A 24,523-nucleotide genomic window follows, 5' to 3' on the forward strand; every position below is an offset into this window, starting at 1 on the left:
TTTGTGAGTGGTGAAGCAATGTTCAGGTGTCTCTCTATCTTTCTCTTTCTATGTTTCCCCTTTTCCTCTTGAGTTCTGGCTGTCTATCCAATAAAAAATAAAGATAGTACAAAAAAAACAACTATGGGATTGAGCTCACATATACCATGTAAAACCTGATTGAGCTCACATGTTGCTGTGCGAAAACCTGATTGAGCTCACCTATTACTGTGTAAAAACCCGATTGAGCTCACCTGTTACTGTGCGAAAACCCGATTGAGCTCACCTGTTACTGTGCGAAAACCCGATTGAGCTCACATGTTACTGTGCGAAAACCCGATTGAGCTCACCTGTTACTGTGCGAAAACCCGATTGAGCTCACCTGTTACTGTGTGAAAACCCGATTGAGCTCACCTGTTACTGTGCGAAAACCCGATTGAGCTCACCTGTTACTGTGCGAAAACCCGATTGAGCTCACCTGTTACTGTGCGAAAACCCGATTGAGCTCACCTGTTACTGTGCGAAAACCCGATTGAGCTCACCTGTTACTGTGCGAAAACCCGATTGAGCTCACATGTTACTGTGCCCAAGGATCTGAGTTTAAGACTCTGGTCCCCAGCTGCAGAGGGAATACTTTGCAAGTGATGAAGCAGTGCTGCAGGTGTCTGTCTCCCTCTCCATCTTCCATAACAATCTCTCATGCAAACAAACCAGATGGAATATGGAATACATCCATCTAGTTTCACACATATGTGGAATATAGACTAAAGCAAATGCGCTTGTTAAAAAAAGTGAGAAGAGAGAGTGGCCATCAGGCTTGTCTCCTGGACTTTGTGAAAAATAAGATGGCTATGATGGTAGGGGAGCTTGGATTGTTGGGGGGGGTGCAACTTGCACACATCATATGTGGATATGAAAACACTCCTTAAATCTAATACTTTTTGAAACAATGCTAAATCACTAATAAAAAATTAAAAGATCTACAGGCCAGTGACCCAGGAAAGTGACACAGTGAATTAAGCATTGGGCTCTTTAATAGGATGTGCTAAGTTCAATCAAGCATCACATGTGCCAGAGTGATGTTCTGATTCAAAAAAAATTTATGGACCATTCAGTGTGTAGTTTAAATATCATGGTGATTTGGAATTTTAGAAATGAAGTTCAGGGGTGGGTGGTGGCCACCTGGCTGAGCGCACGTGTTAAAATTCACAAGGACCCAGGTTAGAGCTCCCAGTCCCTACCTGCTGGGGGAAAAGCTTTGCGAGCAGTGAGGCAAGGCTGCAGGTGCCTCTGTCTCTCTTCCTGTCTATCTCCCCTTTCACTCTCGATTTCTGACTGCCCAATAAATAAATAAAGGTAATTAAATTAAAAAAAATAAATAAATGAAGTTCATACACAAAGCAACTCTAGGCCATGCTATGTCATCGAAGTTTAAAGTGTAGAAAGAAAGAAATGTGTAGTTTTAAAAACCTTGTTATGGAGCTACTCAGACATTTGCAAAACAAAAGTTAGTATAATATATGATTATGTATTCATTCCCCAATTTTAAACAATTATGAGGATGTGTTTAATGAGTTTTTGCTTTATCTCACCCCTTCTTTATAAGCCAGAGAGACATAGAAACACCTGTAGTACTGCTATACTGCTCATGAAGCTTCTCCCTGTAGTTGAGGACTAGGGGCTTGAACTGTACACTTTTGCACTGTAACATGTGTATTCAACAAATGTGCTACCACATTGCTCCTTAAATTTTTGCCCTTAATTTTTCTTACTGGGATATTAGTGGTTTACAGTAAATAAGTTATTGATACATGTGCAAAGTTTCTCAGTTTTCTACAAAAAATTCTTTTTTAAAAGATATATTTTTTAAATTTATTAATGACAAAGATAGGAGGAGAGAGAGAAAAAAACAGTCATCACTCTGTTACATGTGCTGCTGGAGATTGAACTCAGGACCTCATGTTTGAGAGTCCAATGTTTTATCCAATTTGCAATCTCCTGGCCCACTACGAAAACATTCTCACTCTCAGCCTAGGTCCTCCTTCACCATCATACGCCAGGACCTGGAAGCCTCTCTCCCCTTGCAAAATCTGTTTTTTATAGAGTATTTATTCTATCTTTTAGTGAAAGTAGCAAGAAAAATCATGTGGGTAAGTATGTTTTATACTTTTCTGTTGCAGAAATCACTTCTCAAGAAGTTCAGCTGCTGCAGGTGGACAAAAGGGAAAATCTTACTATACAATTACATTCACTGTCAATTTTCCACACAAAGATGATGTTTGCTACTTTGCTTATCATTATCCATATACATACTCAACTTTACAGGTGAGAACTCATTAAATTGTGTTACAGCCATTTTTGTGTCATATGCTAATAGCTGAAGTTCAGATAGCTGAAGAAAACGTTCTTTTTCTTTTAATTTTTTATTAGTGATTTAATGTTGATTTATAAAATTGTAAGATAATAGGGATATAATTCCATATGGTTCCCACCACCAGAGTTCTATGTCTCTCTCTGTATTGGAAACTGCAGTAGTTCTCCCAAGGTCACTGATAGGGCTGATTCTCTATCTATAGAGAGGGTGTGTGTGTGTGTGTGTGTGTGTGTGTGTACTTTCTTTTCTTTTTTTTTTTTTAATTTCTTTATTGGGGGCTTAATGTTTTACAGTCGACAGTAAATACAATAGTTTATACATGCATAACATTTCTCAGTTTCCTATATAACAATACAACCCTCGCTAGGTCCTCTGCCATAATTAATGTTCCAGGACATGAACTACCCTGCCTGACATTTCTGGTTACAGTCTGAAGTGAAACATGTTGAGGTGGTACTGATTTCATTGATTAGGTTGGGGTCAGCTGATGTAGTATCAGTTGGTATGAATTGAGAGAAGCATGCAGGAAAGTGAGCCCCACCCTAGAGGTTTCAGGACTGGGAGAAATATGGGCTTTATAGAGGAAGCAGGAGGTTTCTGCTATCTTAAGGTTTAAGAAGGCAATAGATAGATATTGCTATAACCAAATTATTTGTCAGTTGGGTTAACTTTGAAAATCCCATTGTTAGGATTTGCTGTGGCATACGAGACCTAACCATAATCTGTCCTTTTATGCTGTTTACATATAGCTGTATTTTATAAAGTGACGGCAACAGTTGCTTATGTTCTCCCTGGTCTAAGCTTTTAGGATATTTAATATTTCAAAGAACAAGCCATTATTAGAAATGTATTAACACTTAGAGCCCACTGTTAAAATTCAACCTGATTAGCAATCTCAAGTTTTAAGTGCTTTAGATTGAAGGAACATATACTCAGAACTATGGTCTGCGCATCAAAAAGTTTGAGACCAATCATGGACCTAAAGGCTGGAATAGTGAAGATGAAGAGTTGAGGGGGTCCTCCATTTTGTAGATAGCTAGTAGGCATGTTTTAGTTATATTCCAAAGGGCCTGTGGCTATACTAGTTTTTTTTTTTTTTCTTCTTCTTCTTTCTTTTTCCCCTGAGCCTGAAATCTGATATGTAGGTGGATCCAAGTTATTGTCTGGGGGAGATGATGTCTTTCCTACTAGGGAAAGAGAGAGGCAGATTGGGAGTATGAATTGACCTGTCAATGCCCATGTTTAGCAGGGGAGCAGTTACAGAAGCCAGACCTTCAACCTTCTGCATCCCACAGTGACCTTGGGTCCATATGACCAGGGGGTTAAAAAATAGGAAAGCTATCAGGGGAGGAGGGGGTGGGATATAGAGTTCTGGTGGAGGGAATTGTGTGGAGTTGTACCCTCTTATCCTGCAGGTGAGGACTGAGGGCTTGAACTGCGTCCATGCACATGGCAATGTGTGTGGTCATCTAGGTGTACTACTGCCCAGTCCATCATTTTTATTTGTTTATTTATTTATTTTTTTGCTTCCAGGGTTATTGCTGGGGCTCGGTGCCTACACCATGAATCCACTGCTCCTGGAGGCTATTTTATTTCCCTTTTGTTTTTATTGTTGGTTATTATTGTTGTTATTGATGTCATTGTTGTTGGCTAGCACAGAGAGAAATGGAGAGAGGAGGGTAAGAAAGAGAGGGGGTGAGAAAGATAGACACCTGCAGACCTGCTTCACCACTTGTGAAGTTACTTCCCCTCCAGGTGGAGAGTCGGGGGCGCAAACCGGGATCCTTAAGCCTGTCCTCACACTTTGCGCCATGTACACTTAACCCGCTGTGCCACTGCCCAATCCCCCAGTCCATCACTTTTATATTCCTAACATCTGGCACAGTTTCTAGAAATAGTGACTTCACAGTAAAGAATGACTGTATGAATGAATGTTAACAACAGTTTGGAAAAGAGTCCAAGTATCTAAAAATCAGGGATTTAATAATTGGGGGGATATAACCATATATAAAGTTATTCAAATTTGTGTCTTTTAAAGACGTGGGAGGTGGCACCGTAGCTAGAGTATTGGACTAGAACATGAGGTTCCAAGTTCAGTCCAGGGCATCACATGCTTTGGCTTCTCTCTCTTTGTTCTCATATTAATAAATAAATCTTTAAAAATTACTGCTTTAAAAGACATATTTAGAAACACATTATTTAACATGTTTCATAGTATGACATAGTATTTATAATTATGTGATTATATGTGTGTATATAAATTCCAAGTTAGTAAGGGCAGGTTATAAAGAGTCATATGTAATTACTGTTTCCTTAATACACATTGGCATTTGTTAGTCATAATGCTGATGATGCCCTTATGAGTGTTTAATTTTTTTTCTTTGTACTTTGTGTCTTTCAGACATTGTACAACATGCCTATGTTTGTCTAGAAACTGGGAAAAGTTGTTTGAAAATCTGTACTGATAATTTTCATTCTGTGCATTTAGTTGAGTGCTGTTACAGGTCAACTGTCCTTCATAATCCCAGAATTTAGAAGTCTTTGTAAACCATGACCCATTTGACAGCAAACTCTGGCCTGAATTGATGTGAGCCTAGCATATTGATTCCACTTAGAGCGACTCTTCATAGTTTTTTTTCTGCAGATAGTAATGTGGTTATTATTACAGCTAAACTCACTTGTGGTGATATATAATTAATGGTATAAACACTGTATTTAACCCCTTTCTCAGGTTCCCCAGATACTGATATTTGAATCATATCTGTCCCATAGCAATTCAGAGAAGAAACTAGCAATCAGATTTGCTTCTAGTTATGTGTTACTTCTACATATCATAGGGGATTTTAAATTTTTGTATACTTTTCTTTAAAATTTTTATCTAGATGCATCTTCAAAAATTGGAATCAGCACATAATCCTCAGCAAATTTATTTTCGGAAAGATGTGTTATGTGAAACCCTGTCTGGAAACAGCTGTCCTTTGGTGACTATAACAGCAATGCCAGAATCGAATTATTATGAACATATTTGTCAATTCAGTAAGTCTGTCTTCTTCACTCAAAATACCACTCAGTCTTACTTATTTGCTTCATATGTACATTTTATAGGGAGAAGAATAGGAAAAATAGTTGTCAGAGTCTCTGGTTTTGGTCCTGCTCCTGATAGTTCCTACCCCTGACCTACTTCTAGGCTTGTTTCATCATCTTAAAAATGAGGAAGCTACATGAGATGATCTCCGAGATTCCCCTTAGTACTAATATTCTGCAATTCTTACCCAATAGAAATCATAACCAAAGTGTTACTAGTTCATGGTGTAATAATACATCAATTAAAAATTTTATGGCAAAATGTTTTTTAATCGCCACCAGGATGCTGGAGCCAGGTGCCTGCATGATGAATCTACTGCTCCTGGTAGCTACTTTTTTTCCCCCTTCTGGATAGAGACAGAAATTGAGAGGGGGGTGCAGGTGTAGGTGCAGGTGCAGGTGTATATAGAGAGGGAACAAGAGGCGCCTGTGTTATTGCTTCACTGCTTCTGAAGCTTCCTCCCACCCTGGATGGGGATGGCAGTGGGAGGGTGAAGAGGATGCCCAGCCCCCCTAACTCCTTGACTCCAGGCCCTTGTATGTGATGGTGTTGTGTGCTCTACTGGTGCTCCACCCCTGATCCTTTATCAAATGCTTTGACACTATTTTCATCTGCCATTTGCATTTTAAAAGCTACTTCAAATGTATCCTTGTAGTAAAAGGAAAACTTTGGAATTTGATTAGAAAGTAAAGAAGATAAAGACCATATTATGTGTCATGCATGAAAATAACTTTGTCTACTTTGTAGACATGTCTGTCTGTACACTAAATATATAGTGGGATATATGTACATATTTATTTACTTACTTATTTATTTTGCCTCCAGTGTTATCCTCAGGCTCAGTGCAGCACTACAAATCCCACCACTCCTGGAGGCCTTTTTTTTTTTTCTTTCCATTTTTTATTCCATGGGACAGAGAGAAAATGAGAGGGAGGTTGAGGAGAGAGGGAGAGAGAGGATGAGAGAGACACTTGGAGATTTTCTTCAGTGCTCATAATGCATCCCCGCTGCAGGTGGGGAGCAGGGGCTTGAACCCTGGTTCTTGTGGGGTTCCTTCTTTTTTTAAAATTTATTTTATTATCTTTATTTATTTATAGGATAGAGACAGCCAGAAATTGAGAGGGATGGGGGGATAGAAAGGAAAAGAGACAGACACCTGCAGCCCTGTTTCACCGCTCATGAATCATTCCCCCTGCAGGTGGGGACCAGGGGCTCAAACCGGGCCCATGTGCATTGTAGCATATGTGCTTAACCAGGTGTGCCACCACCTGGCCCCGTTCCTTCTTCAGTACTAAGTGTGCTTAACACCTCCCGGCCCCTGTGGAATAAATTTTTAGAAAATATCTGAGCAGATAAATTTTTAGCTCCTACCTTTGTCATAGTGACTAAAATTATGTTTTCCTTCCATTTCCTATGCCTTTTATAAAAATATATATATTTTTTGCCTCCAAGGTTATTGCTGGGCTCAGTGCCATAAATCCACTGCTCCTGGAGGCCATTTTTCCCCCTTTTGTTGCCCTCCTTGTTTATTGGTGTTGTTGTTACTATTATTATTGTTGTTGTTGTTGTTGCATAGGACAGAGAGAAATGGAGAGAGGAGGGGAAGACACAAAGGGGGAAAGAAAGATAGACACCTGCAGACCTGCTTCACCATCTGTGAAGCGACTCCGCTGCAGGTGGGGGAGCCGGGGACTTGAACCGGTATCCTTAGGCTGGCCCTTGCATTTTGTGCCACGTGCGCTTAACCTGCAGTGCTACTGCCTGCCCCCCATAAAAAATAATTTTATACTTAAAATTCCCCCCATGTTTTCTTTCTAAAACCAGGATTCTATTAGAGAGTGAGATTTACATGTTAGTTCACTAGAAAATGAATAACTCTCTATGTATGTATTATAGTCATATTGTGAACTCCCTACTAGTTCAATCCCATGAAGACAATGACTTGTATGGGTTTTGCACTATTTTACATCGTAGGTGCATGGTGAGTTCCACTACAATTTTTTGTCAATTCACAACTGAATAGAAATACTGTAAAGTTCCAAGACAAACATCAAACAAAATTTCAGTGGCATACAGAAGCCATACCTTCTACCTTCTGCACTCCATAAAGAGTTTTGGTCCATTCTCCCAGAAAGGGAGAAATTTTTAGGGGAAAATGACCGGAATGATCATAGCAGCACTTTCAACTCCAGTTCCATCAAGACCCAGAGAGAGAAGAGGGAAAAAGAAAAAAAAAGAAGGAAGGACACTTAGGTGTGACTTAGAAAGGAAGTAGGACCCGAGGGGAAAAAAAAAGGGCAAATATATATAACTATAGATGGGTAGTTAGAGACTTAATAGTCAACCCATATCTGTGATCTTGGGAAAATCACTGCAGTTTCCAGTGGAAGGAATGTGAACACAGAACTCTGCTGGTGGGAAAGGTATGGAATTAGGGGGCCTGGAAGTGGTGCACCTGGTTAAGTGCTCACATTACAGTGCACAAGGACCCAGGTTCAAGACCCTGGCCCTCACCTGGAGGGGGGAAAGCTTCAGGAGTGGTGAAGCAGGGATATACATGTCTTTCTGTCTCTCCCCCTTTCTATCTTGCCCTCCCCTCTCAATTTCTATCTCTAACCAATAATGAATAAATAAAAATATTAAAAAAGGAAAGGCATGGAATTATATCCCTGTTATCTTATAATTCTGTAAATCAATATTAAATCACTAATAAAATTAAATATTTTAGTGGCTATTAATCTTAATGATTTTTTTGGTGTGTATTTTAGGAAACCGCCCTTATATTTTCTTATCTGCTCGAGTACATCCTGGAGAAACCAATGCAAGTTGGGTAATGAAAGGAACATTGGAGTATCTCATGAGTAATAACCCTACTGCTCAGAGTTTACGAGAATCCTATATTTTTAAAATTGTCCCCATGTTAAATCCAGATGGAGTCATCAATGGAAAGTAAGTAATAGTTGTAGAAATACTGTAACTGTGTTGGATCCTTGTAGGTTCAAACTCACATTCTATGGCCATCAGTAGGAACATTCTAAGTTGCACTAATTTCAGGACCCATCTTCCTCAGGCGGTAGATAGAGTATGTTATCCAATCCCCCTTCGGAGAATGGAACATTCTCTACCATTGTTGATCCAGGTTGAGGACAAGGTCCTATGGGGGTCCCCAAAGGGGTCCATTACGTTGTTCCTGATGGAGATGACCAATGATAATGGAGAGAGGGATCTGTTCGAGGTCTAGGCTTGTGGGATGACTTTTTCAGATACAGACAGGGTCAGAAGGGGAGAGAGAGAGAGAGAGTGAGAGAGAGAGAGAAAGTGAAAGAGACCACAACACTGAAGCTTTCTATCATGTGATGGGGACTGGGCTCAAACTTGGGCCACACATGGCAAAGCAGAGCACTATTCAGCTGAGCTATTTGGCCAGAATTTAAATTTAATTTACATACAGAATTTAAATTCTCCTAGTGAGCTATTTCGTCTCCCCATATTTTTCTTAAAAACATTTTTGGTAGGGGATTCGTCTAAGCGTTTAAAATAGAAACATATTTTGTGTACTACTACTGATAATGATAACTGGAAGACTTATGCATTTATTCATGAGAATATGGTTTCATAAAATTTTTATGTCTTATTTGAATTGTTTCAGAAAAAAAATCTCAACATCAGGATATGAGAACAAACTTCAACCCATATCTCTAATATACCTTTCTTTTTTTATTTGTCAATCCCGTTAGGTTGTTCTAAGATTAGGAACCTTCTAGAATTTCTTTCCACAACTGTGAAGTTTGCTACATCTGCAAACATAGGTTCTGTCCATAACAAATGCTTAAGGAGTGTTTAATCAATATAGTACACATTTGGCTGACACCATCCATACCTGTTTGAAATATTTAGTGGGATAAAATTAAATCAAGTGTATATGAGTTTATTCATACCAACCTCTCTTTGTATTTCTATAATGTATGTGTAGTCATCGCTGTTCTTTAAGTGGAGAGGATTTGAACAGACAGTGGCAAAGTCCAAATCCAGACTTACATCCCACAATCTTCCATGCAAAGGGGCTGCTACAATACCTGGCTGCTGTGAAGCGTTTACCTCTGGTAAGTGGCAGTATTTGTACTTTGTATGGTTTGAAGAGATGATCTTACTGATTTCTAAGGCATTATCTTCTGTTTATAAAAGTGAAAGTGTTAATATTTTCAAAGGTGATTTCTTTAAAATATCTTTTTCTGTTATAGGTCATTTGTGTGCTATTTAAGGCATCAGATGAGTGTAGTATTTCTGTAGTATTTCTGTACTGTTCATTTCATTAGGTTTGATTTTTAAATAGTTTATTTATTTACTTTTAATGAGGAATACAGAGAGAACTGAACACTGCTCATCTCTGGTTTATGGAGATACTGGGGGCTGAGCCTGGGACCTCAGAGTCTCAGGCATGAAAGTCTTTTGCAGAATCCTTATATATCTCCATAGCCTGTAGGTTTAATTTTAATTTTTATGTCTCTTTTGGTTATGAATTTTGGTCAGTTCTGGTTATGAGTGAGTTGTAGGTATTTCATTCTATTGCTTGAACACTAAGTTAACAATATTTTCCCAGACTCTCTAGTAGAAGTTTCTTTCTGAGCTCCGAGCTGCTGATTCTCTTAGTGCACACAGGGGAAAGCTGGTATAGGCAGGAAGGGAGTTTTGCACTCTATTGCACTAACCGTATGCTGCTTCTGTTTAGTGTATTGCCACTATAGAAGTGTTTAAATTAGTTAATCTCACCTTCGTAACAAGAAAAAACCTTGCAGGGGGTAAAATTGACATGTGGATTTCCACTTTATGTTTCATTTAAAAATGATGCTTTTACATGTTAAAATGAAGCCTCACCCTTTAGAGTTCTGTGTCCCATCCCCTCCATTGGAAACTTCCCTATTCTTTATTCCTCTGGGAATATAAACCGGAATTATTTTCTTTTCGCATTCTGTTATTTTTAAAATTTTAATTTTATTAGTGATTTAATATTGATTTAATAATTTACATGTCAGTAGGGGTATAATTCCACACCATTCCCACCACCAGAGTTCTGAATCCTCAGTCCCTCTATTGTAAGCCACTGTAGTTCTCCCAAGGTTGCAGACATGGGTCAACTATCATGTCAATAACTGTCTACATTTGTACATAGTTGCCCCCTTTTTGTTCCAGGTCCACTCCTCTCTTCCCCTCCAAGCCACATTTAACCCTGTTACTACATCTAAATGTACCTCCCTTTTTCCTCCTCTCTCTGTGGGTCCCGGTGGAGCTGGAGTTCAGAGCCCTTTTATCCTCTTCCTCCTGTCACTTTTCCCCACTGGGAGTATGGATCAAAATTGTTTTTAGAGTACAGAAAGTAGTAATTCTGGCTTCTGTAATTGCTTCTCTGCTAGACGTGGGCATTGGCAGGTCAGTCCATACCCCCAGCCTAAAACCAAAATCCTTTATGGGGTGCAGAAGGTGGAAGGTCTGGCTTCTGTAATTGTTTCTCTGCTGACCATGGATGTTGGCAGCCCAATCCATGCCTCTAGTTGTCTTTCCCTAGTGGGGTAGGGCTCTGGGGAGGTGAGACTTCAGGACACATTGGTGAGGTCCTCTGCCCAGGGAAGTCATGATGGAATCATAGTAGCATCTGTAACTTGGTGGCAGAAAGGTTAGATATAAAGCAGAACAAATTGTTTAATAAACAGGAACGCAAAGGTAGGAATAGAGCAGATGAAATGAGGGGTTTTTGGGTGGGAAGAAGCTAGGAAGTATATTTTAGGTATGTTCTTAAGGCCCATGACTTTACTAATTTTTGCCTGAGCCTGGTAGCTAACATTCAGGTAGACTAAAAATATTGTCTGGGAAGAAGGTGTCAGAGTTGAGAATGGGCTAGAAAGCTGGATTAGGACAGAAAATGGCTCCCAAACATGAGGAAAGTATATAAATACCACTACCTGTTTACCCCATCAACAGGTCCTATATGTATTCATATTTGTCACAGGAGCCTGTGTAACCTCTGAGTCCCTGTCTGTCTGAGCTCACAGTCCATAGTCACAGCTGGGAACATTCTAGGCTGCACTCATTTCAAACCAGTCTTCGTCTAGTGGCAGAGAAGGCTGACCCAGCCTCCCTTCCGAGAGTTGGGCATTGCCTAGCATTGTTGCTCTACAGTAAGGGCAAAGTTCCGGAGAGGCTTATGATGATATTCCTGATGGAAGTGACTAGTGATCGTGGAGAGAGGGATTTATTAGAGGTCTACGCCCTTTATATCTATGTGGGAATCCAAGGATTTTCTGACTAGAGCCCCAGATGATAGGGTGGCCTGGTGTTGACCAAAAGGCCATCATTAAAGTGAGTCAGTTGCTTGCCTTTATCCAGTGTGTGTGTGTGTGTGTGTGTGTGTGTGTGTGTGTGCGCCTCCAGGGTTATTGATGGAGTTAAGTGCCTGCACTATGAATCTACTGCAGCTGGAGTCTATTTTTTCCCTTTTGTTGTCCTTGTTGTTTATCATTGTTGTTATTATTGCTATTGCTGTTGTTGTTGTTGGATAGGACAGAGAGAAATCGAGAGAGGAAGGGAAGACAGGAGGAAAGAAAGATAGACACCTGCACCTGCTTCACCTCCTGTGAAGTGATCCCCATGCAGGTGGGGAGCCAGGGGCTTGATCTGGGATTTTTATGCTGGTCCTTGTGCTTTGCCCGGCCCCCTTTATCAGCTATCGTAGTTCTCTCTTTATCTGATGAACTTTCTTCCAGTTGTTAAATCATTGAGTGTTATTTGTTGTACCCAAACTAATATTGGGTTTATGGGATCTGACCTCAAGTTGGGGAGGGAATAGAACTAGGGTTTAATACCAGATCACCACTCAGCTGTGGCTTATTGTGGTGCTGAGGATTGAACCAAGAACCAAGGAAAGTTTCTGTGTAGCCATTATACTGTCTTAACAGCCCCACAGGTTTTTTTTTTTTTTTTTTTTTTTTTATGAGAACATTTTCTTGTTTTCATGCCAGGGATCAAATCTGGCATGAAAACTATCAAATTTGATAGATCAAATCTATCACATGCATGTGAGACTTAACACTTTTGTCATACCCCTAACCCCTATACCCCTATGTTCTTTAGAATTATAGCTATACCCCTAACCCCTATGTTCTTTAGAATTAATGTGTAGACAGCTCCTGGAGTAGTGATGACCACAGTTATAGATTTGAATGATTTAATTCAAATTTAATTTATTCACTAAGTGGTAAATAAAAAACAAAGCCTGGAACTCATGACTTGATGTGGGAACTGCAGAGAATTTAGCCATCTTGGAACCAATAACAAATCCTTTCTAAAACTGGACATTACACTTTATTGGTTCTGCTTGTTAAACAGTCACAATAAATGAACCAAGGGACTCAGACCATTTATTGGTTTGATAGTAACCAGATATCTTCGGCAGTATGTGTATTTAAAGGTTAATTTAAAAAATATTATCTTTTCAAGGTTTATTGTGACTACCATGGCCACTCCAGAAAGAAGAATGTATTTATGTATGGCTGCAGCATCAAAGAGACAGTATGGCACACCAATGATAATGCATCTTCATGTGATGTTGTGGAAGATGTTGGATACAGGGTAATTTCATGATGCATGAGTCAAGAATCTTTCAAGCTCTTACTTGTATAAAGCTGTAGAAAATAACTTTGCATATAAATTACCTGGATTCAGTAAATGCTGCTCTTTTGCCATGTCTGTTTTTGATATTTCATTACAAGTGTCTCTTCTAAGCACTTTTATATCTCATAATTAGAAGTACAAAATGGATGGACCCGAAGGTGATTATGAAAGGAAGTGAAAGACAGCTGCTGGCTAGTTCCATAGTCCAACGAATAGTAGTGCTGTTTTTCTACACCTGTTTTCAACTACCTCATGCTATCTTGTTTGCCAGATGAAAAAGCTGATGGTTTGAATTTGTGCTTCTGTGACTTCAAATGAGGTTGAATTTTTTTTTTTAAATATATGTTTGGCCAGGTGTAATCTCTCTTTAAAAATGTTTAATAGAAAACAATAAGGGCAACAAAAGGGAGAATAAAGAAATAAATATAAAAAAGTGTTTAGAAGACTTCTATAATTTCCATGTGCTTTTTGTATTGGTCATCTATTATTTTTATTTTATTTTAGTCAATTAAAATATTAATTTTTTAAGAGAAACATTTTATTTTCTTTTACTTTTCTTTATTTGATAGGAGAGAGAAATTGAGAGGAGAGGGAGAGAGAGAGGGAAAGAGACAGAGAGACACATGGAGACCTGCTTCACCATTTGCAAAACTTTCCCTCTGCAGGTGGGAATTTGAGCTTGAACCCTGGTACTTGCGCGTTGTAACGTGTGCTTAGCCAGGTGTGCCACTGCTCAGCCCATATTTTTCGAAACTGTACTGGCTGAGCTATTTCCTTAGCCAATCTTCATAGCTTTAGACATATTCCCTCCTTCCCTTCTCTCTTCCTCCAGGTGGTTGCTGGGGCTCAGTGCTGGCGCTATGAATCCGCCGCTTCTTGAGGCCATTTTTTCCTTTCCTTTTTTGTTTTATTCAATAGGACAGAGAAATTGAGAGGGGAGGAGGAGACAGAGAGGGTGAGAGTAAGACAGACACCTGCAGACTGACTTCACTACTTGTGAAGCATCCCTGTTTCAGGTAGGGAGCAGGGGCTTGAACCTGGGTTCTTGCTCATAGTATTATGTGTGCTTAACCAGGTGCCCAACATCTTTTTTTTAAATATTTATTTATTTATTTATTTATTCCCTTTTGTTGCCCTTGTTGTATTGTAGTTATTGTTGTTATTGATGTCATTGTTGTTGGATAGGACAGAGAGAAATGGAGAGAGGAGGGGAAGACAGAGAGGGGGAGAGATAGATAAACACCTGCTGACCTGCTTCACCGCCTGTGAAGCGACTTCCCTGCAGGTGGGGAGCCGGGGGCTAGAACTGGGATCCTTATGCTGGTCCTTGTGCTTTGTGCCACATGCGCTTAACCTGCTGTGCTACGCACAGCCCGACTTGCCCCAACATTTTTTAAAATGATGTTTATTTATTTATTAAATAGAGCTATCGAGAAACTAAGAGGGGAGGGGGAAGTAGAGGGGACAAAGACAGAGAGACACTTGCAGCACTGTTTCACCACTTAAAAAGCCTTCCCCCTGCAGGTGGGGACCTGGGGCTTCAACCCAGGTCCTTGCGCCCTGTAATGTGTGCTCAACCAGGTGTGCCATCACCCGTCCTCCTCCAATATCTCCCCTGCCCTCCCCTCCCCTGTCTCCTCTCCTCCCTTCCTCTCTTCCCCTCTCCTCCCCTCCCTTCCTCTCTTCCCCTCTCCTCCCCTCCCTTCCTCTCCTCCCTCCCCTCCTTTCCCCCACCCCTTCCCTCCCCTTCCCCTTCCCTTCCTCTTTTCTTTCTTTTTCCTTCCTTCCTTCCTTCCTTTTTAAATATGTTTTTGCCATATCTATTGATCATAGCTGTGAATGTTAACCTTTTTTTCATTGAATTTGTAACATCATTTTTTGTAGTTTTATTATTATTCTTATTTATTTACTGAACAGAGACAACCAGAAGAGGGAAGGTGGTGATAGAGAAGGAGAGAGACAGAGACACACCTGCAACATTGCTTCACTACTTGTAAAACTTTCCCCCTGCTGATGGGGACAAGGGGCTTGAACCCTTGAGCATTGTAACATGTACATCACCACCTGGCCCCACTAATTATCTTAGTTTTGGGAAGCAGGAAATCCTACATTAGTTAGAGGTAAATTGGTATTTTGAGTAGCAGGGAATCTGCTAAGAACATCCTTCCATGTGACCCTGCCCTAATCAGTTTTACTTTCATTAAAAATCTACTTTTTTTTAAATTTAAAAAGTTGATTCATTATTAGGGAGAGATACACGAGAACATTTAGCATGTGGTGCTGGATATCAAACCAAGAACCTCAGGTGAGCAAGTCCTTAACTCTAACCATCTGGGCCATTGCCCTCTTGCACCATCATCAAAAAAATTAAAACTTTACACTTAATTTTTTTCTTAATTAAAAACTCTTAAATGAGATTATTTTGAGAAAACAAGACACCCCAAAAACTTCTTGCTGTATTTTATCATTCCTCCTTTTACAGACTTTGCCTAAAATATTGAGCAATATTGCCCCAGCATTTTGTATGAGCAGCTGTAGCTTTGTGGTGGAAAAATCTAAAGAATCCACAGCACGTGTAGTAGTTTGGCGGGAAATAGGAGTGCAAAGAAGTTATACCATGGAGAGTACCTTGTGTGGCTGTGATCAAGGAAAATATAAGGTGAGCCATTTCAGGACTTCTAAGCGTAAAAATGATTTAAAGACTTTTCCTTTTAGATAGTCACCAGTCATTTTCATGATCAGTAATACATGTGTTCTATCGAGCTAAATATAATTTGTAATAACGGGATTGAGTTGTATGCAACCTTAAGGAAAGCTTTGCTTTGTTTTTTATTTAGTTCCTTGAGCTAAAGAAATCTTGGTTGAGTTTTACAATTCTTAATAAAACACTGTGGTATATTTACTTACATGCTGATTAGCAATTTAAAATGAGCTGTGTATGTAGTGCATTGTTAATAGAGATTTTCTTTACATTGTAATTTGTTGGATATATGTGCATTTAATTAATTTATTTATTTGAAAACAACTAAGTTTTTCCAGTAATTCTCTGTGTCTGCTTTTTAATTTTTTGTATTGGGAGGTTAATGGTTTACAGCACAGTTGTTGGCACAAGTAGAATTTCTCATCTCACCAAGCAAGATAGGTGTCCGCAAAACACTCTTACCCTTAAAGTTCTATCCATCATCGTGCACAAGACTTGAAAGCCTCCCTCCCCCTCCACTGCCTTTCCTCCTCCTTCTTCTTCTTCTAGCGTTTGCCCTTCTTCCGTAGCCAGTCAACAGCGTCAGGTTGAGCCTGATGTCTGCTTGTTGCTGGCTTTGAAAGTGACTGGGATCCATGTGGATTCAGTCGGCTAGGAAGGATCGTCAGTTTCCCCAGTGAATGGGTACTCACGGGATGCACCACGAGAAGGTCGATCCAATGCATCCCTGCCTTTCCTCCTCTCTCTCTGCTCTCCAGACCAGTCCAGATTTTACTTTTCTGTTTCCCCTTTCTGCTCTTGTTTTTAGATGCTGCTTGTGAGTGTCTTCTCTGACTGATGCTTCCTCTCATCATCTGCACTTTTGTTGTGTTAAGGGTCTCACTTATTTCAGAGACTCATTTTTAACCCTAAGCATTATCTTGATTTGTAGTCTATCTTGTTTGTTTTCTGTGGTAACATATGACTGCTGGTAAACCTTGTGTTGTTTAATGGGAAGGTGTTGGATAAGTTGAAATGAAAAGACAGCCATTGGGTAGGTGACTAATCAGTCAGGACACATTCCTCCCATACACGAGGCCTGGGGCTTGATCCCCAGCACCTGTCTGTGCTCACATTCTGTTTCTCTCCTATAAAATAAATAAATTTTAAAAGGGTCTTGGGGTTATAGTAAAAATAGTCTTTCGTCTTAATTTAGTAGCCATAGTTAGAAATAGGAATTAATTGATTTGGAGTATAGGAACTTCGTTTTTATTGAGAAATTCATTTATTTTGTGGAGCTAGAACCTTGCCTTTGCTTGACTATGCTACTCTTGGCCACTTTTTCATTCAGATACGGGGGGGGGGGGTTTAGGGGAAGAGAGACACCACAGCATCTGAGCTTCTCCTATGCCATCGTGCCATGGCATTTCCCATCATGCCAGGGTTCAGCTCTGGACTGTGTGCATGTTACAGCGCGTGTCCTACCTGCGGAGCTCTCTCTCCAGCCAGCAGCTTATTTTAAGTTTAATCGTCTCATTAGCTTAGGTTTGTTTGATTCTTTTCTCAATTTGAGTATACTCTATTTTTACTTAAGAGTTTCTTTTACTAGATAGTATGAAAAATCTGTTGAAAAGGTAATGTGTATGAACTGGAATATGTAAGTTTGAGTGTAGGTATTAATGTGATAACATTTCAGCAATGGCATCCAAGGTAGTGGAATACAAGAAAGACTAGTAAGTATTGTGAACATGTAATGCCACACATGAACGCTAGGGTAATAAAACCTAAAAATTGTTTTATACATTTTCCCCCTCTTTGAAAGGATGAGGGTTATTTACATATAGTTATGCAAATAGATATTTTAGAAATATTTTTACAAAGGTAACTTTCCTTTGCAACTCAGAATAATTTTTTACTAAGGCATTGTGTTCATTGAGTCCTAGTCCCATACAAATTGCCAGCCTTGTTACTTGATGAATATAGTTATAAATTCTTTTTTTGTGTTTTTTTTTTTTCTCTTCTTGCCTGGGCTTCACTGCTCCAGGCTGACTTTTTTTTCTCCCTCCTAGTTAGAAACAGAGTGAGAGACTGAGAGAGGGTGTCAGGCAGTGGCACACTTGGTTAATTGCACACATTACATTGTGCAAGGACCCAAGTTCAAGCCCTTGCCCCCCACCTGCTGAGGGAAAGCTTCACGAGTGGTGAAACAGGGTTGCAGGTGTCTCTCTGCCCCCCCTCTCTATATATCACTCTCCCTCTTAATTTCCTTTTGTCTCTATCCAATAATAAATAAATATATTTAAATTTAAAAAAGAGTGAGAGAGAGGAAGACACCATAGCACTGAATCTGCCTCCAGTGCAATGAGGCCAGGCTTGAACCTAGGACAAGCACATGGCAAATCGTGCTCGCTATCCAGAGGACAGCAAATTTCCTGACCACATGTATAATAATTATGTGAATAATAATTTCTAGGGTTTGCAGATTGGCACTCGAGAATTGGAAGAGATGGGAGCAAAATTTTGTGTTGGTCTCTTGCGTTTGAAAAGACTGACATCCCCACTGGAGTATAATCTGCCTTCCAGCCTGCTTGACTTTGAAAATGACTTGATTGAATCTAATTGCAAAGTAACAAGGTGAGGCATGTGTTTCATTACAGTATTATGTTGTAGCATACTGCCAGAATTCATTAAAATAGTTGAGGAAAGGAAAGACATAGACGTTTTGACAGTAAGGTGCATTTTTGGAATTAATACAGTTTTATGCACATCTTTATTCCATTTTGTGATAATAGCTTTTTAAACATTGATATTTATATGTGATTTGAATAAAATATTATTTTACTTTTAATGCTGTCTTTAGTAGTCTTAATGTATTACATTTGATCCAAAGATACTCAGTGTAGGAAACTGTATAATGTGTTTCACCACTTATGAAAGTAGTGTTCACATACTTACCTGATAATTCCTATGTTAAGAGGGTATGTAGTCAGTTTATATTCTTCAGAAAAAATTTTGTTGGTGTCTACATGTACCAGATACTATACAATATTATTCTATTTTAGAAACTGCTATTTAGTGTCCTTTTGAAATGTAACTATCTCTTCTAATATCCCTTTAAATATATTTACTCCTAAAATTCAGTAAATATGAAATTTGACCAGATGTATACTCAGATATTATTGTAGTGTTTAAATTTGTTATTGGGGGATTAGTGATTTATAGTAAATACAATTATTGGTACATGTGTAAAAATTTCTCAGTTTTCTGCAAAGCACTTTCACCCCCAGCCTAGGTCTTCCTTCACCATCATGCACTATGGCCTGAAAGTTCCCCCCCTTTTACTTTGGTGCAATATACCACATTATTGTAATCTTTAATCATATACCAGAGATTAGCATTTTATAGTTTGACATAAGGATGCCCTCATTTTATAGAACCTTCATGATTTTTATTGTTAGATACTGACTTGCCATCAGATTTCTTATTTTACTGCTTTGCTTCATTATATCTGTACATAAATATATAACAACTTAGCAGTGTTAATTGGAACCTAACTCTTTATAGTGTGGTAATTTATCACCTGAATTTCTATCCTTCAAAGTAGTTGTTAAATACTGATAGAAATAAGTATGAAGATTGTAAGTTGTTCTCACTAATATTTAGAAGTTTCCTTTTAAGTTAGTTGGTTTTTAAAAACTTTTTTTATTGAGGTTAATACTTGACAGTGCAGTCACTGACTTATACATATAATTTTATTATGTACTAGGCTCCCAAAGTTTTCTACTTCTCCCTCCAGGCCTTCCTTCCCTAGAGTCCTTTGTAAGTGAGTTAACTCTTTCCCCTCTTAAACTTTACTGAGGCAGAATTCACAAGCAAAGATTATAAGATATTTAAAGTATAGAATGTGATGGTTTGATATGTGTGTGTGTGTGTGTACTTGCATGAGTTTGTGTCTTTGTGTGTATGTATAATGAAAAATTTTTTCCCATTGAGTTAAAATTTTTTTAAAAAATTAACTATTACTGGATACAGACAGAGAAATTGAGGGGGAGATAGAGAAAGAAAGAGACAGAGAGACATGAGCACCTCTCTGCTTCACTTGAGAAGCTTTCCCTCTGCAGGTGAGGATCAGGGGCTTGAACCTGTCTTTGTGCACTGTAATGTGTGCACTTAACCAGGTGCATCACTACCTGGTCCCTCCGGTTGACCTATTGAGTTTTTTAAAAATATTTATTTATTCCCTTTTGTTACCCTTGTTGTTTATAGTTGTTGTTACTGATGTCGTCATTGTTGGATAGAACAGAGAGAAGTGAAGAGAGGAGGGGAAGACAGAGGGGGAGAGGAAGATAGACACCTGCAGACCTGCTTCACCATTTGTGAAGCTACTCCCCTACAGGTGGGGAGCCGGGGGCTCGAACCAGGATCCTTACACTGGTCCTTCCGCTTTACACCATGTGCGCTTAACCCGCTGCGCTACTGCAAGAGTCTCCCTGTTGAGTTTTTAACATATCCATCCATCCATCCATCTATCCACCCATCCATCCATCCACCCACCACCTCACTTACTGCTGTCGAGTGTGTACATTTAGAAATGTTTTTCTGTTTTTAGCTAATACAGTGTCATTAGGTATAGTCACCATGTTATATATTACCTTTTCAGGCCACATTTATTTGCAACTTGAAGCTTGTACCATTTACCAATCCTTCCCGTGTCTCTTGCCCCAGCTTCTAGTAATCACTTTTCTTTTTTGTTTTTTAAAAGGTTAAAGGTAAATTTAAAAAACTTTATTATCTTTATTTATTTATTGGATAGAGATAGCCAGAAATTGAGAGGAAAGAGGAGATAGGGGGAAAGAGACACTTGGTACACTGCTTCATTACTCACAAAGCTTCATTACTCACAAAGCTTTGCCCCTGAAGGTAGGAACTGGGGGCTCGAACCTGATCTTTGTTCACTGTGCTCAGCCAGGTGCGCCACCCAGCCCTGAAATCACTTTTCTCCTCTCTAATTTTACCAGTTGACTTTTTAAAAAAAAATTTTAAATTTATTTTTGGGGGAATTAAGGATTTACAGTCAAAAGTAAAATATAATAGTTTGTACATGTACATTTCCACATAACAATACAACCCCTGCCTTTTTTTTTTAAAGCTTCTACTTGTAAGTGATATCATTCAGTATTTGTTTTTATCAGGCTTATTTTACTTAACATAATGCCCTATAGATTTATCCATGTTATAGCAAATGAGGTGACCTTCTATTTTAACATTATAAATAGTCACAAGTCAATGAAAAACCTCAGTCATGGTGGACACCATATAGGATGATGGAGATCCATAGGTGTATGGTAGGTTATTCCTTCTAGGTCTGAGTAATTACACTATGACACTTATATAATGACAAAATCATATAATGTCATATTCTCAAAACCTATCACCACAGTTAAATAGTACATGACTATCAATACTAAATATTGCCACATTTCTTTCTTTTGTTATTCATTAGTGGATTTTAGGTTGTTTCCACTCTTAGCTATTGTAGCACTGCTATGAATGCAGGAGTATAAATATATCTTTTGAGGTAATGACTTTGTGTCCTTTGGATATATACCCAGAGCTAAGATTTCTGGATCACATGACAATATATATTTCTCATCTAGGGTTATCGCTGGGGCTCAGTGCCTGCACTACAAATCCACTGCTCCTGGAGGCCATTTTTCCCATTTTGTTGCCCTTGTTATTGTTGTTGGATAGGATAGAGAGAACTCGAAAGAGGAGGGGAAGACAGAGGGGGAGAGAAAGATAGACACCTGCCGACCTGCTTCACCACTTGTGAAGCGACCCCCCTTCAGGTGGGGAGCTGGGGGCTCGAATTGGGATCCTTGTGCCAGTCCTGTGCTTTGTGCCATGTGTGCTTAACCTGCTGCGCTACCTCTGGACCAGCAACAGTTATATTTTTAATCTTAAGGAATCGCCTTACATAGTGTCATTACAAATCTGTATTCCCACCAGTGTTTTAGAAGGGTTTCTTCACTACCATCAATCTCTTCCCACACCTCTTTTTGATAAAAGCCAACCTAACATGTTTGAAGTAATATCTCAGTGGTTTTTTGGTTTGTATTACCATGGTGATTTATGGTGCTGAGCATCTTTCCATGAGCTGGTTGGCCATTTGTGTGTCTTCTTTGGGAATTTATCTCTGTAGATCCTTTTCACATTTTTATTTAATTTTTGAATGTTTACCTACTAATTTTTTCGTTGAGGGGGTTGGTTAATGCTTTATAGTGCAGTCATTGATACATGAGTACAATTTTATTATGTATCAGGACCCCACAGTTCTCTTCCACTTCTTCCCTCTCCTTCCCCAGAGTCCTTTGCCTTGATGTAAGACACCAGCTGCAGCCCATGTTTCGTTTCATGTTCTCCCTTCCTGTCCCTGTTTATTAAGTCCCCCTTATAAGTGAGATTATTTGGTATATAATTTCAGAGCATAGTTGACACATGTACATAAATGTGTGTATAGTACATCTGCTGTTGAGTATAAAGCTCCTGTTCCCTTCCACTTCCCTGACCCGATGCTTCCACCCTCTGAAGAGGCACTTTGGTTACTGTTGTTTTTCAAGTTTGTTTGCTTTAGTTTCAGATGTGAATGAAGCCTTCTCACAGTTGTCTTTCACCTCTTTACTTATAAAATGACTTCCAGTTCTATCCATATTCTATGAATGCTACAATGACTCTTAATGGCCTACATGAGAGTGATTGGGAATGGCAGATGGTAGTATGGATGTGGAGGGAAAGGAGCTCTGGAGCACTGGTGGTGGGAATGCAAGTGCTGCAGCCTCATTGGAAAACAGTATGGGAGGCCTTAAACACATAAAAATGGAAATACTCTTTGATGCATACCCTTAGGTGTTGCTGAGGAGTTATTCTGATGCAGTCTCCGCCCCCAGGTTTTACTACGCCCCGCAAAATCCTAGCAGTGCCCCCTACAACCAGTCCTGGCCCTACACGTCACCCCTGGTTGTCGCCCAATAAAAAGCCCCCTCACCCCCCCCCCCCTCTGGGCTCTCAGCTCTCCCTCTCTGAGGTCTCGCTCCCTGCTCTCCCCCCCCACCCCCCGTGGTCAGGTAGTGGGGACGGCCATTGCCGGCTGGCTCCACGTGGTCTGAACCAAACCCCCCCCCCCCATCCTATAATAAAGATTTGTGTACCCCTTTGCTCTGGACGTCCGCTCTCTTCTCCGCGGTGCAGCCCGACACCAGACCGCCTCAACAACACTTAGGTATATATCCAAAGGATAGGAACAGGGGGTCTGCAGGTTATGTTCCCCTCTATGTTCATGGCCACAGCGGTTCACAGTAGCCCAGATATGGAAGCAGCCTAACTGCCCATCAGCAGATGATTGGATGAAGGAGTTAATGGTATATGTAGTCAATGGGATAATAATGGCCTTTTCACTTTTCTTTTTAATTACCAGAGCATTCCTCAGCTCTGGATATGGTGGTGGTGGGTTGAACCTGAGACCTCAGAGCTTCAGGCATGAGAGTCTGTTTGCATAACCATTATTCTGTCTCCCAAGTGGGAAGTCTTACTCTATTTCTGTGTTCCCATGACTTTGCTTTAGTTCCCTACCTCTAGGACATTTTTTTTAGTGTCCCTGATGCTTTGAAGGCTGTCTGCATTTGGACCTGGTTTTCAAGAGACCCATGATCTGTTTTGTGCTTCAACCTTTTTTTCTGTCCAAGGAGATTCCCACTCTTGTATGTATGTATGTATGTATGTATACATACATACATACATACATGTATGTATGTATGTATCTATATTGGTTTTTATTTTCCTTTTAAATATTTTTAACTCTGAATTAATCTGTGCATATAGAAGGTGGTAAGAATCTCAAAACATGTATTCTTAAGAAGGCATAATGTGAGGAAAAGGATTAAATATTCTAACTGCTCTTTATAAAACATGATAAGCCAATTCTGTTTTCACTGAGGCCCATATTTTTATAATTTAATTTTTTTATTTGTGATTAATCATAGGGTATAAGACTGTAAGATTACAGTGTATGATTCCATATCATACCCACCACCAATGTTCTGTGTCCCCTCCTTCCCACTTCCCAAAGATAAACACTATAGTTCTCACACATTTGAAGTAATATCTCAGTGGTTTTTTGGTTTGTATTTCCATGGTGATTTATGGTGCTGAGCATCTTTCCATGAGCTGGTTGACCATTTGTGTGTCTTCTTTGGGAATTTGTCTCTGTAGTTCCTTTTCACATTTTAATTTAATTTTTGAATGTTTACCTACTAATTTTTTCATTGAGGGGGTTGGTTAATGCTTTATAGTGCAGTCATTGATACATGAGTACAGTTTTATTATCATGTGGAATTGTACCCCTTTTATACTATCCTACTGATCATTATTAAATCAATAATAATAATAAAAAGGTGTTCAGTAGCTTCAATTCCTGAAAACGTCAAGGCATTTGTAATGTAAACCAACCCCCCCTCCATTTGGCCACTCTTCTCGTAGCGCATACCTAGCACACGAAAGGAAGTTGGAAGTCAGTTTCTTTGTTTCGTCCATGTGCCTTCGTATCCCATCTGTTTATTGATACCATTTTTCATCATCTCTTCTCCATTCCCTTCCTCCCTCCCTTCTGTCCTCTCTCCTTTCCTCCCTTCTGTCTTTCCTTCCTTCTCTATATTTCCCTTTTTCTCTTTTCTCTCCCTCTCTC

At 39.5% G+C, this 24,523-nt stretch overlaps 1 protein-coding gene across 6 annotated transcripts in view; it reads left to right on the top strand.

The window, feature by feature from the left end:
• The window catches only part of AGTPBP1 (ATP/GTP binding carboxypeptidase 1), a 123,426-nt gene that overhangs the window by 88,555 nt on the left and 10,348 nt on the right, over window positions 1–24,523 (top strand). For all 6 annotated transcript variants that reach the window (XR_009551995.1, XM_060199483.1, XM_060199480.1 and 3 more), the window contains 7 exons: window positions 2,160–2,304; window positions 5,236–5,389; window positions 8,207–8,387; window positions 9,412–9,541; window positions 12,930–13,061; window positions 15,586–15,762; window positions 18,257–18,417. Coding sequence is in view for 5 of the 6 variants with exons in the window: in XM_060199483.1 (XP_060055466.1) it covers window positions 2,160–2,304; window positions 5,236–5,389; window positions 8,207–8,387; window positions 9,412–9,541; window positions 12,930–13,061; window positions 15,586–15,762; window positions 18,257–18,417 (1,080 nt within the window). In the remaining variant the exon portion in view is untranslated. The remainder of the gene's footprint in view (window positions 1–2,159; window positions 2,305–5,235; window positions 5,390–8,206; window positions 8,388–9,411; window positions 9,542–12,929; window positions 13,062–15,585; window positions 15,763–18,256; window positions 18,418–24,523) is intronic.

The sequence above is a fragment of the Erinaceus europaeus genome, chromosome 10, assembly GCF_950295315.1.
Source record: "Erinaceus europaeus chromosome 10, mEriEur2.1, whole genome shotgun sequence".
In the NCBI taxonomy this organism is placed as follows: Eukaryota; Metazoa; Chordata; class Mammalia; order Eulipotyphla; family Erinaceidae; genus Erinaceus; species Erinaceus europaeus.